The sequence below is a fragment of the Rhinopithecus roxellana genome, chromosome 15 (assembly GCF_007565055.1).
Source record: "Rhinopithecus roxellana isolate Shanxi Qingling chromosome 15, ASM756505v1, whole genome shotgun sequence".
In the NCBI taxonomy this organism is placed as follows: domain Eukaryota; kingdom Metazoa; phylum Chordata; class Mammalia; order Primates; family Cercopithecidae; genus Rhinopithecus; species Rhinopithecus roxellana.
The window spans coordinates 18,625,022-18,638,829 of NC_044563.1; the positions used below are offsets into that span (position 1 = coordinate 18,625,022).

Below are 13,808 nucleotides of genomic sequence, written 5' to 3' on the forward strand. Positions count from 1 at the left end.
GAGAAAAAGGTAGGCAGCAAACATTTTTATATTAAAACAAATGCAGATAGTAATATTGAATAGTATATAAAATTGACATTATTTTTGAGACAAAGGAAGAGACATCAAAGACATTTTAAGCTGAGCTCCTCATGAGCTTCCTAAACCCCAGGGGGAGGGAAGAGACCCCTGCATTCTCATTCTATCTAACATTATTAGTGGGGCTGTTTTGACAGAGACGTCTCAGAAGCAGCAAATTAAGTGCTTACTCATTTGGCAATGTCCCAGTGAATTATATAAATAAGCGAAACCACAGGCTTTCTCATTTTAGAGCATTTTAACCTGCTTTTTAAAAGGCCTGAGTAAATAGAAGCTTTATGCTTGAGTTGAATTTTATTTTCTCCTAAAGAGATTTTTTTCCTCCTATAAATGTTAACATGCTTAACTGAGGGTATGGCATGTGAAGCGGTCAGTGTCCTAAGACCCATATGGACTTGGGTTGGCATTACCAGACATGGAGTTACAAATATACTTTCCAAGGCTGTCATCAGAAATGCAAAACTACTCACCTTCGGCAACAATAACAAAAAGGAAACAAAACAAAAAACTGAAGAACAAAAGATTATATACAATTAGAACTGTATGGTGTAATTTAAGCGCGGGCGAATACTTGGCTCTTAAAGAAGGGGATTACTCCTGCAGGATCTGCTTTTCGTATATGACGTGAAAACAAGAACTTCCTTTGAGGAAAAAAAGTGCCATTATACTTCCTTTCCCAATCTTGCTTATTTTCTGTAATTGTCCTTTTTCTTTGTTGTTGCTGATTCTTTATCTTACTTATTTTTTTAGGCAGCCTCTTGAACTAAAGTAGGCTCAGAGGCACCCTGTCGGTGACATTTTATTACTCTGCAATAACAGACTGAAGGGGTAGATCCTCACACAGACTTTCTAGGATAATGTAGCCACGTACTGTCCTTTTCTTGAAGTATGAGAGACAAGGTCAACGAAATGTGCTTAGAAGCATAATGGGAGTCAGATTCTGGTGCATGCTACTGACTTTTTAGGGTCTACCTAAGAAAAGGTAATTCGTAACCTCCCATATAGTTTAATTTAGTGATTTTGTTAAGTTTTACAGAATTATTTCTCATCCTTCTTGGAATTCTACTCTTCGTTTTACAAAGCCTTAAATTGAGACTCAAAAATCACATGACAAAGTGCCTGTAGCTTCAGGAAAATACAACTTTTTTTTTCCCTTCTGGTTAAGTAAAATAAGAATTTGGAGCAAAAATATCCTAATTCAGAATAACTAAAGGGGGAGTATCAGTGGTAAGTTATGTTGTGCTGGAGAAAAGAACAAAAAAGGCAGACACCAAACACCTCAATTTTCCCAAGATTAAATGATTATTAAAAAAGCGCGCCACACTGTATAGAAATCAACATTCTCTCCCATAATTCTGTGCATCTGGGACTACAGAAATGTCACTGTCCCTGCCCCACATCTTCAAATTAACATTTTCAGGTCACAACAATAAGTCTTCCCAAAGGGGACCTTCCGGAAAAACAAGCTATTTCCTCGGCTCATATTCCCCTGGAAAACAAAACAAAACACAAATAATATCTAGCGAGATGAGATCAGCCAATCCAAATCAGCAGAGAGGTCCAACTGGGAGACGTGAATAAATCCAGGACAAAACTGGGACTATCACTACAGAACAGGGATTTGTATTCTTTGAAAGGCTGAGCTACTATGAACTAACTACAATTTCTCCTTAATAAGTTCTTACTCTGGGCAGACAGAATGCCCAGGTTGGATTCTGGCTTTGCCACTTTCCAGCTGGCTTAGCAAATGAGTCATGTAGAACAGTGCCTAACATTCAGTAAGTGCTAGCTTTCATTTATTTCTTTGTTTCTCTTTTTTGAGATGGAGTCTCGTTCTGTTGCCCAGGCCATAGTGCAGTGGTGCAACCTCTGCCTCCCAGGTTCAAGCGATTCTCCTGCCTCGGCCTCCTGAGTAGCTGGGACAGGAATGCACCACCATGCCTGGCTAATTTTTGTATGTTTAGTGGAGGTGGGTTTTTACCATATTGGCCAGGCTGGTCTCGAACTCCTGACCTCAAGTGATCTGCCCACCTTGGCCTCCCAAAAGTGCTGGGATTACAGGTGTGATCCACTCTACCCGGCCTATTTATTTCTTAATGAAATGAAATCATGTTTCTAAGGACTACTTATAAAATCTTATAATCAAAGTAGTAACAACCTGGACAACATAGGAAGACCCTATCTCTACAAGAAATTAAAAAATTAAAGGCCAGGTGCAATGGCTCACATTGGTATTCCTAGCACTTTGAGAGACCAAGGCAGGAGGATCACTTGAGCTCAGGAATTTGAGACCAACCTGCACAACATGGTGAAACCCCATTGCTACAAAAAATACAAAAAATTGGCCAGGCATGGTGGCTCACATCTGTAATCTCAACCACTTTGGGAGGCCGAGGCAGGCAGATCACCAGAGGTCAGGAGTTTGAGACCAGCCTGACTAACATGGTGAAACTCTGTCTCTACTAAAAATACAAAAATTAGCCAGGCGTAGTGGTGGGCACCTGTAATCCCAGCTACTTGGGAGGCTGAGGCAGGAGAATCGCTTGAACCTGGGAGGTGGAGGTTGCAGTGAGCTGAGATCGCACCATTGCACTACAGCCTGGGTGATGGAGCGAGCCTCTGTCTCAAAAAAAAAAAAAAAAAAAAAAAAAAATGAGCTGGGCTTGGTGGTGTGTGCCTGTAGTCCCAGATACTTGGGATGCTGAGTTCGGAAGATCACTTGAACCAAAGACTTCAGCCGGGAGGCAGAGGTTGCAGTGAGCCAAGATCATGTCACTGCACTCCAGCCTGGGTGACAGAGCAAGACCCTGTCTCAAAAAACAAAACAAAACAAAAAAATTAACAGGACATGGTGGCAGCATGCCTGTAGTCCTAGTTACTTGGGAGGCTGAGGTAGGAGGACTGCTTTACTCCAGGAGTTTGAGGCTGCAGTGAGTCGTGATGCCACCACTGCACACCAGCCTGGGCGACAGAGCTTGTCTCTAAAAAATAAAAAATCAAATAAGTAAATAAAAATAAAGTAATAATGTTCTGAGTGCAACTGAGTACACTCTGGAGTATAAATCTGAGCCTTCCCAAATACAGCTCATGTGACCTTGGGTTATATAATTGCCACTAAACTACTCTAAGCCCCAGTTTCTTCATATGTGAAATGGGTGATTAAGAATGACACCTATGGCCGGGCGCGGTGGCTCAAGCCTGTAATCCCAGCACTTTGGGAGGCCGAGGTGGGTGGATCACGAGGTCAGGAGATCGAGACCATCCTGGCTAACATGGTGAAACCCCGTCTCTACTAAAAAAATACAAAAAACTAGCCGGGTGAGGTGGCGGGCGCCTGTAGTCCCAGCTACTCGGGAGGCTGAGGCAGGAGAATGGCTTAAACCCGGGAGGCGGAGCTTGCAGTGAGCTGAGATCTGGCCACTGCACTCCAGCCTGGGCGACAGAGCGAGACTCCGCCTCAAAAAAAAAAAAAAAAAAAAAAAGGAATGACACCTATCCTCACACAGCTGTTTTGAGGATTACATGAGCTGATGTAAGAAAAGCTCTCAGCATGATATCTGTTATCTGGTATACAGTAAATGCCATCAAGATTTGCTGTTGTTGTAAGCACCTACAGGAACCACTGTTCCTAGGTAAAGTGTGTTAGACACCCTAATCCATTCTCTGTCTGCTTTCTTCCTATAACAAGGGGTTAGTCAGAAAAGGAAGGAAGGAAAGGCCATTTTTTCCATTTAAACAGGGACCACACTGTACAATAGAGAGTAAAACTCAGAATGAAAGGCAATGTTCATGGTAGGTCTGTTCTGAAATCATTCAAGTATTCTAGTTTGGATTCACAGAAGGGCTTTGTGGGCACACTAAGCAAGAGCAACTACAAACAACACTTAGACCCTTTCATTCAGATTTCAAAGGCCTTTCTCTTATGTATCACTAGTGCTATAAAATAATGCAACAAAGAGCTTCTTTATACACTTTCTTCCGCAGTCCTTTAATCAGCGGACCCCCTTCAAAAACAACTTTAAACTGATAGCCATGTTAAGTGACCCCGTGCTGAATTCAGCCCACAGTCAATCCGCTTGTTGTTGTTATTGTTTTTTTTTTTTTTTTGAGATGGAGTCTCACTCTATCACCCAGACTGGAGTGCAGTGGCACGATCTCGGTTCACTGCAACCTCCACTTCCTGGTTAAAGCAATTCTCTTGCCTCAGCCTCCCCAGTAGCTGGGACTGCAGGCACACGCTGCCACGCCTGGCTAATTTCTTTTGTATTTTAGTAGAGATGGGGTTTCACTGTGTTGCCCAGGCTGGTCTCAAACTCCTGACCTCAAGTGATCTGCCCACCTTGGCCTCCCAAAGTGCTGGGATTACAGCCGTGAGCCACTGCACCTGGCCTGTAGTTTTTTGTTAAGAGACATGTCTGGCTGTGTTGCCCAGGCTGGCCTCAAATTCAAGGACTCATGTGATCCTCCTGGCTCAGCCTCCTGAGTGACTGGAACTATAGGCATGAGCCATCATACCTAACTGTTATTTTATTTTCCTTTTTTTGGATACAGGGTCTCACTCTGTCACCCAGGCTGAAGTGCAGTGGTGCAATCTTGGCTCACTGCAGCCTTGACCTCCTGAGCTCAGGTGATCCTCCCACCTCAGCCTCCCAGGTAGCTGGGACTACAGGTGCTATGCCTGGCTAAGTTTTTGTATTTTCTGTAGCGATGAGGTCTCATCATGTTGCCTCAGCTGGTCTCAAACTCCTAGGCTCAAGCAATTTGCCCACCTACGCCTCTCGAAGTGCTAGAATTACAAGCGTGAGCCCCTGCACCCAGCCCATTATTTTATTTTCCAATAAAGCTTTGCCTAGATAATAAAGAATGTTTTTGTTGCAGATTATACACCTCATAGTAATAACAAACCCTAAATTGGTATCTAGGCAAAAACCATCCACTAACAAGACTCTAGAAGTAGGAGACCAGCTCTGCCAATACCACTGTGACAAATAATTGTTATGAAAGGTGAGTTTGGGAAAAAAAAGTCTAAAATCAAGGCCATCATTTTACCATGATAATAATCTACTTGGATTGTATTTATAAGTTGCATGTGGGCACTCAAATGGCTTCTAGCTCTCATCTAAGGATTCTTTCATTACTCCTGCGCATGATTTCTAAATATCACATTTTACTATTATGCCAAAGTGAAACATAGAACACTGTGAAGTGTACATTAACTGGCAGACTAGACTCACTCACTCACTCTAGCTAGAATGAGCTACAAGAGTTAACTTGGGATTGCAGAGACAGTATTTAAGAAAACAAACAAAAATAAAACAAAATAACATGAGAGAGATGGAGAAAAAGAAATACCTCTTTTTGTAGCATGCACCAACAATCTATCCAAGACGTATATATTGGGGAGTAAGGAGGGCATCCACCAGCAAGACTAAAATAGAAAAAAACATGGAGCTCTTCATGTTAATATTAACCAAACATTCAAGACATTGACAAAGCTTGTCAAAATATTCTCCTGCATAGAAGATTCCCTGAGAGATCATGTTAGTTCAATGAAACAGATCATAGTGGAGCAGGGCAAAGATCAAGCATCCAGAAGAGAATTCCTCCCCTATGTTTAGGTTTCAAATCAAATGAAACTCCAGAACATAGCATTTACATGATTAAAGATCAGGGAAAGGTGGCCAGGCACGGTGGCTCACACCTGTAAGTCCAGCACTTTGGTAGGCTGAGGCAGGTGGATCATTTGAGGTCAGGAGTTCAAGACCAGCCTGGCCAACATGGTGAAACCCGTCTCTACTAAATATACAAAAACATGAGCCGGCATGGTGGCACACGCCTGTAATCTCGGCTACTTGGGAGGCTAAGGCATGTGAATTGCTTGAACCCAGGAGGCGGAAGTTGCAGTGAGCCAAGATCGTGCTACTGCACTCCAGCCTGGGTGACAGAGTAAGAACCAGTCTCAGAAAAAAAAAAAAAAAAAAAAAAAAGCAGGGAAAGGGGATTTAAAAACTAACTGGTGTTCACAAAGAAACTAAACATGAAAACGGATATGAACAGTGGATATATATATGTTCCTACTCAGGTATAATTGCTTCATCTTGAAAAAACTGTAAATAATAACAATACATTTAATTCATCCTTCAAGTTTGCGCTGTGCTAAACATGGCAGTTGCTCTACATATCAGAAAACATCACAGCTTGCCAGGAGTAACAGGAAACAAACAAAACCAGAAAACAAACGATGTAAAATGTTCAAAACTCCACATAGCTATCTGATCTTACATGAAAACAGTAACATGTTTAATGATATGTCAGGTACCACATGGGAAAAGAATTTTGAATTAAATAAAAAAGGCAAGGCCAGGTGTGGTGGCTCACGCCTATAATCCCAGCAATTTAGGATGCCAGGTGGGTGGACCACCTGAGGTCAGGAGTTCGAGACCAGCATGGTCAACATAGTGAAACCCCATCTCTACCAGAAATACAAAAATTAGCTGGGGGTGGTGGCAAGTGCCTATAATCCCAGCTACTCAGGAGGCTGAGGCAGGAGAATTGCTTGAACTCGGGAGGTGCAGAATGCAGTGAGCTGAGATCGCGCCACCACACTCCAGCCTGAGCAACAGAGCAAGACTCTACCTCAACAATAACAACAACAAAATACAAAAAATTATCCAGGCATGCTGGTGGACGTCTGTAATCCCAGCTACTCAGGAGGCTGAGGCAGGAGAATCACTTGAACCTGGGAGGTGGAGGTTGCAGTGAGTTGAGATTGCACCACTGCACTACAGCCTGGGCAAGAGTGAGACTCCATCTCAAAAAAAAAAAAAAAAGGCCGGGCGCGGTGGCTCAAGCCTGTAATCCCAGCACTTTGGGAGGCCGAGACGGGCGGATCACGAGGTCAGGAAATCGAGACCATCCTGGCTAACACGGTGAAACCCCGTCTCTACTAAAAATACAAAAAAACTAGCCGGGCGTGGTGGCGGCGCCTGTGGTCCCAGCTCCTGGGGAGGCTGAGGCAGGAGAATGGCCGGAACCCGGGGGGCGGAGCTTGCAGTGAGCTGAGATCCGGCCACTGCACTCCAGCCCGGGTGACAGAGCGAGACTCCGTCTCAAAAAAAAAAAAAAAAAAAAAAAAAAAAAGGCAAAATTTTGCTCAACTCAGTAGAGTCACTGGGCATCTAGAATTTGGAAATCAATGGAGTCTACCACTATACCAACACCTGCCCTTCTTTTTTTTTTTTTTTTTTTTTTTTTTTTTTTTTTGAGGCGGAGTCTCGCTCTGTCGCCCAGGCTGGAGTGCAGTGGCCGGATCTCAGCTCACTGCAAGCTCCGCCTCCCGGGTTCACGCCATTCTCCTGCCTCAGCCTCCCAAGTAGCTGGGACTACAGGCGCTCGCCACCTTGCCCGGCTAGTTTTTGTATTTTTAGTAGAGACGGGGTTTCACCGTGTTAGCCAGGATGGTCTCGATCTCCTGACCTCGTGATCCGCCCGTCTCGGCCTCCCAAAGTGCTGGGATTACAGGCTTGAGCCACCGCGCCCGGCCAACACCTGCCCTTCTAACCAATACAGAGAAAAGGTCATCAAGCTTTCCATAGACTAAATATCCTAATTCTGGTTCTTTAAAACTCACTTTCTCCATAAAGCCCCAGGAAAAACAGGTACGGGTTGTCATTTAATCCCTGATACACCTTTTGTCACTTTCATAGGAAAGAAGATAAAGATTTAAAATAACATGTTGGCTGTGCATGGTGGCTCACCCCTATAATCCCAGCACCTTAAGAGGCCGAGGAAGGAGAATCACTTGAGCCTAGAAATTTAAGACCAGCCTGGGCAACAAAGTGAGACCCCGTGTCTCCACAAAAAATAATTAGCCAGACATGGTGGCATGCACATGTACTCCCAACTACTTGGAAAGCTGAGATAGGAGGATCACTTGAGCTCAGGAGTTCGAGGCTGCAGTGAGGTAGGACTTCACCACCACACTGCAGCCCTATCTCTAAAAAAATTAAAAATAAAAATAGGCCAGGTGCAGTGGCTCATGCCTGTAATTCCAGCACTTTGGAAGTCCGAGATAGGCAGATCACCTGAGGTCAGGAGTTTGGGACCAGTCTGGCCAACATAGTGAGACTCCGTCTCTACTAAAAATGCAAAAATTAGCCCAGCATGGTGGCACATGCCTGTAATCACAGCTTCTTGGGAAGCTGAGGCAGAAGAACTGCTTGAATCCAGGAGGTGTATATTGCAATGAAGCGAGACTGCACCACTGCACTCCAGCCTGGGTGACAGAGTGAGATTCTGTCTCAAAAACAAACAAACAAAAACAAACAAAAACAAACAACAACAACAAAAAAAACCACACACCAAAACAACCCACAAAAAAACTATAAAAATAATAGTAATTGGCCTGGCACGATGGCTTATGCCTGTAATCCCAGCACTTTGGGAGGCCGAGGCGGGTGGATCACTTGAGGTCAGGAGTTCAAGACCAGCCTGGCCAACATGGTCAAACCCTGTCTCTACCAAAAATACAAAAATATTAGCCGGGCGTAGTGGCGCATGTCTGTAATCCCAGCTATTCAGGAGGCTGACACAGGAGAATCACTTGAACCCAGGAGGTGGAGGTCACAGTGAGGCGAGATCGTGCTATTGCACTCCAGCCTGGGCAACAAAGCAAGACTCTGTCTCAAAAAAAATAAATACATAAAACAAAAATAATAATTAATAAATAAATACAAATTGAGGCTGCTGCTGCATAGGGCATACAGAAAAAAATTAGGAATCTTCTTTTTTTTTTTTTTTTTTTTTTTTTTTTTTTTTTTTTTGAGACGGAGTCTTGCTCTGTCGCCCAGGCTGGAGTGCAGTGGCCGGATCTCAGCTCACTGCAAGCTCCGCCTCCCGGGTTTACGCCATTCTCCTGCCTCAGCCTCCCGAGTAGCTGGGACTACAAGCGCCCGCCACCTCGCCCGGCTAGTTTTTTATATTTTTTTAGTAGAGACGGGGTTTCACCGGGTTAGCCAGGATGGTCTCGATCTCCTGACCTTGTGATCCGCCCGTCTCGGCCTCCCAGAGTGCTGGGATTACAGGCTTGAGCCACCGCGCCCGGCCAGGAATCTTCTAATGGTATAAATTATACTTTTCCTCCCCGCTTTTTAAAAAAAATACCAATCAGAGCTTGACACTGATCTCTCATGTTTCCTAAATTTCTACAAGGCTGCTCCACCTGTCAGCATACGGTCAGCCACCTACTAGAATAAGAAATACAAAGTACTTACCCACAGTTGTTGACAGCCATAAGATTGGAGACAAGCACAAAGGGATAGGTCAACATACTCGCAAAAAACTGTAAAATGGAAACAAGGCAGCTGTTATTAGATCATTCCTAGTCTTTATTCTCCTTTCTTTTACCTTAAAGGCCTAGTGCCACTGCGGTGAGACACTCTAACGCTTGTCTCACTTTCTCAGTACCCTGGAAAGACAACAGTTACAGTTTTGAGCCTGGAGATGCTTCTTCCTCTTAACACACCACGGCATCCAACATTTTAATAAAAGGCTAGAAGACTTCTCTGATCCTGAGTAGCTGGGACTATAGGTGCACGCCACCATGCCCGGCTACTTTTCTTTTTTTTTTTTTTTGAGACGGAGTTTCACTCTTGTTGCCCAGGCTGGAGTGCAATGGCACAATACTGGCTCACTGCAACCTCCGCCTCCTGGGTTCAAGCAATTCTCCCGCCTTAGCCTCCCGAGTAGCTGGGATTACAGGCATGCACCACCATGCCCAGCTAATTTTGTAGTTTTAGTAGAGACGAGATTTCTCCAGGTTGGCCAGGCTGATGTCGAACTCCCGACCTCAGCCTCCCAAAGTGCTGGGATTACAGGAGTGAGCCACCGTGCCCGCCCCAGCTATTTTTTTTTTTTTTAACTTTTGTAGAAATGGGGTCTTGCTCAGTTGCCCAGGCTGGTCTTGAACTCTTGGCCTCAAGTGATCTTCCTTCCTCGGCCTCCCGAAGTGCTGGCTTTACAGGCGTGAACCACCATGTCTGGCCTGAACAATATTATTTAGGAGGAAAGGCACACCCACTATGAACCTGAGCAGTACGAAACCATGCAGGATGTGAGGCAGGGGCTCTGCCTTATTCTCTTTATTTTCACATGTAAGTCTGTTGTTCCTTCGAAAACTGAGTTATTCTCTCTTTTTTCTTTGAGATGGAGTCTCACTCTGTCGCCCAGGCTGAAGTGCAGTGGCGTGATCTCAGCTCATTGCAGCCTCTGTGTCCCACGTTCCAGCAATTCTCCTGCCTCAGCCTCTTGAGTAGCTGGGATTATAGGCATGCACCACCATGCTTGGCTAATTTTAGTATTTTCAGTAGAGACGGGGACTCACCACGTTGGCCAGGCTGGTCTTGAACTCCTGACCTCAGGTGATCCGCCCACCTCACCCTCCCAAAGTGCTAGGATTACAGGTGTGATCCACGGCGCCTGGCTGAACACTGAGTTATTCTTACCTTTGACAAATATAACACATTTGAGGGAGATGTCCCAGTGAGATATCTGGTTATCTTAAAGCAGTGATGACACAAGCCAGATTTAAAACGAAAACAAAACAAAACACAACTATTCCTAGAAGGTTAAAAGGATTTAAAAAAACTCACTCCTGTGACAGCTTGAGAATAACTCTTCATTTCATTCATAGTAGAAACCTAAAACAGGAAAAGAGCCTTCAATTAATTGACTACAACACTACAACACATCAATATATTCTTTTTTCCTTTCTCTTTTTTTCTTTTTTTTTAAACTTTCAGACAGTGTCTCGCTTTGTCACCCAGGCTGAAGTGCAGTGACCTCCTGAAGCACACATCACCACGTCCAGCAAATTTCGAAGTATTTTTTTTTTTTTTTGAGACGGAGTCTCGCTGTGTCGCCCAGGCTGGAGTGCAGTGGGGCGATCTCAGCTCACTGCAAGCTCCGCCTCCCAGGTTCACGCCATTCTCCCGCCTCAGCCTCCCAGTAGCTGGGACTACAGGCGCCCGCCACCTCGCCCGGCTAGTTTTTTTTTTTGTATTTTTAGTAGAGACGGGGTTTCACCATGTCAGCCAGGATGGTCTTGATCTCCTGACCTTGTGATCCACCCGCCTTGGTCTCCCAAAGTGCTGGGATTACAGGCTTGAGCCACCACGCCCGGCCTAAATTTCAAAGTATTTTTTAAGAGATGGTGTCTTTTTTTTTGAGATGGAGTCTCCCTAAGTTTGCCCAGGCTGGTCTCAAACTCCTGGGCTCAAGAGATCGTCCCACCTTGACCTCTCAAAGTGCTGAGATTATAGGCGTCAGCCACTATGCCTAGCTAAGAGATGGTGTGTCTTGCTATGTTGCCTAGGCTGATTTCAAACTCCTGGCTTCAGGCAAACCTCCCACCTAAGCCTCCTGAGTTGCTGGAATTACAGACTGGAGCTACTGTGCCTTGCTCTCCATGTCAATATAGTCTATCTCTAAATTATCAGCTTGACTGCTTGAAAATTAATTTTCTTTTTTTTGAGACAGGATCTGATCTCTCTCATTGTTGCCCAGGCTGGAGGGGCAGTGAGCTGTGATCTCACAACCTTGATCTCCTGGGCTCAAGTGATCCTCCCACTTCAGCCTCCCCAAGTGTTGGGATTACAGGCATGAGCCACCACACCTGTAATTTTGAGGACAAAACCATAAAACACTGATTATTAGAATAATAAGGCAGTGGTCAAAATGATCAACCTGATTCAATATTAACAGACAAATTCATATTATACTAAAATGCCTTAGGAATGAATGTAAAAGGATTTCAAATACAAAAGAAAATGAGATTGATAACCTTTTCCCATGTCCTAGAAATATAGTCCCTGGAAAACCATATTTATAGCATATCTAAGGGACAATTCACTACTTTTGTTGTACACAGCTAGCTTTCTACCAGATGCGCTGAAGAAAATTCCTCTCTATACTCAAGAGGTTTACAACATGGATTGAGTCATATACCCCATGACGTGTTCAATTTTTCATCATGCTATGAAGCTGCCTATATACAAGAGGCCCCACAACTGCTGAGATAGGAAAGACAACTTCTAGATAAGACTAATTCTCAAAAGGCTGAGGTTTCTAAAAAGCCAATACAGGTACCCCCTTAAGTCCAGATTAGATGAAAAGCCCCAGATATGCCATAAAGATGTCCTGCTTTCCCAGGTTCTCTTAAGTATGAATAAAGAAGTGATCTCTTTAAAGCCCTGAACGAATACAGGGCTAAGTCTCTTGGGTATACTCTGTCATATCTTAGGGACTTTTACCGTGTATCATTCTTCAGTAAACAGTATGGGTCATTTCATTAACATCTGAAAATTTGATAATTTTTACCTAATTGTTCAGTCTGGCATGTAGCAAACTGTCATCTTACTTCATTTATTTATTTATTTATTTATTTATTTATTTACTTTTTGGAAATGGTGTCTCCCTCTGTCACTCAGGCTGGAATGCAGTGGCATGATCTTGGCTCACTGCAACCTCCACCTCCTGGGTTCAAGCGATTCTCTTGCCTCAGCCTCCCAAGTAGCTGGGACTACAGGTACGCACCACCACGTGGGCCCAGCTACTTTTTTCTGTATTTTTAGTAGAGACGAGGTTTCACCATGTTGGCCAGGCTGGTCTGGAACTCCTGATCTCAGGTAATCCGCCCGCGTCGGCCTCCCAAAGTGCTGGGATTACAGACGTGAACCACCGCGCCTGGCACATCTTACTTTAAAAGCTAAACTAGCTGCCAGATTAAAGCCAAGGCCAGCACATCTCATGAAGGTTACAACCTACCCCACTGTCCAGTGCATAGGTATTGACGAGGTAGGCCAGTGAGTTACACAGCCACAAAGAAAGGATGTCACCTAGAAGGCGAGGAACAAGACCCCTACATGAAGAAACAATAAAAATAAGAACCAAAAAATGTGATCAGTAAAAAGACAGGCTCTTCAGTACAAATGCTTCTCATATAATTAGAGGTCACAAAACATTCTAGGGAAGTGAAAAAGACATCAAACACCAGAATCCAGCCCGCACACCTAGTTCATTCTCGTTAACAAGCTGTACTTGAAGCTGATCTCCAGTGACTTTTGTTCCTACGTTTAAAATGCAGGTCGGCTATACCCTCAGTGGCCCACCTTACTATTCATAACTATAAGCAGGGAGGCAAAACATTTGCGAGGTGCTTTGCAGAAGAGACTTAAATATTGTTTTGCTTTGACCAGCTTTAAAAAATGATTTTGCTAAGCTATCTGATATTCAAATTTGGCAGACAAAAGATGAGAAAAATTACAAAGCAAGAATGGTTCCAAGTACAGATATAGATGAGAGGCATCAAAAACTACCTTTCTAGGGTCTAGGTGACCTAGGTGAGGCAGCATGGAATAGTGGGAAGAGCATTTCCACACGGATTGAAGACCAGCTTCAAATGCCAGCTCCAGCACTCATCAGCGATGTGACAGGCAGCAGATGAAACTCTCAGAGCATCCATGTTTTTTAATCTCTAAAGTGATACTAACTATAGCTGTCCTGCCTATCTCACAGAGTATTTATGACATTCAAAATCCATATGTGGAGATACTCTGAAAATTAAAAAAAAAAAAAACAACCATTTAGGTAATGATGCAAAATTTTTCTTCATAGAAGAATGAGGGTAGTAGTCTAAGTTCTTTCAAAGTAAATTCAAGTCTTGCAAAAACGTA

The 13,808-nt window shown here is 43.9% G+C and overlaps 1 protein-coding gene across 2 annotated transcripts in view; it reads right to left on the bottom strand.

Moving 5' to 3' along the window:
- Positions 1-1,068: 1,068 nt before the first annotated feature.
- Positions 1,069-13,808, bottom strand: part of MTCH2 (mitochondrial carrier 2) — a 28,261-nt gene continuing 15,521 nt past the window's right edge. The window contains exons 8-12 of one of the 2 annotated variants that reach the window (XM_030917841.1): positions 12,901-12,994; positions 10,728-10,775; positions 9,351-9,418; positions 5,431-5,506; positions 1,069-1,567 (exon numbers count right to left, since the gene is read on the bottom strand). In XM_030917841.1, coding sequence (XP_030773701.1) covers positions 1,481-1,567; positions 5,431-5,506; positions 9,351-9,418; positions 10,728-10,775; positions 12,901-12,994 — 373 coding nt within the window. In that variant the 3' untranslated portion in view covers positions 1,069-1,480. The remainder of the gene's footprint in view (positions 1,568-5,430; positions 5,507-9,350; positions 9,419-10,727; positions 10,776-12,900; positions 12,995-13,808) is intronic. The other variant, XM_030917840.1, reaches the window with a different exon arrangement.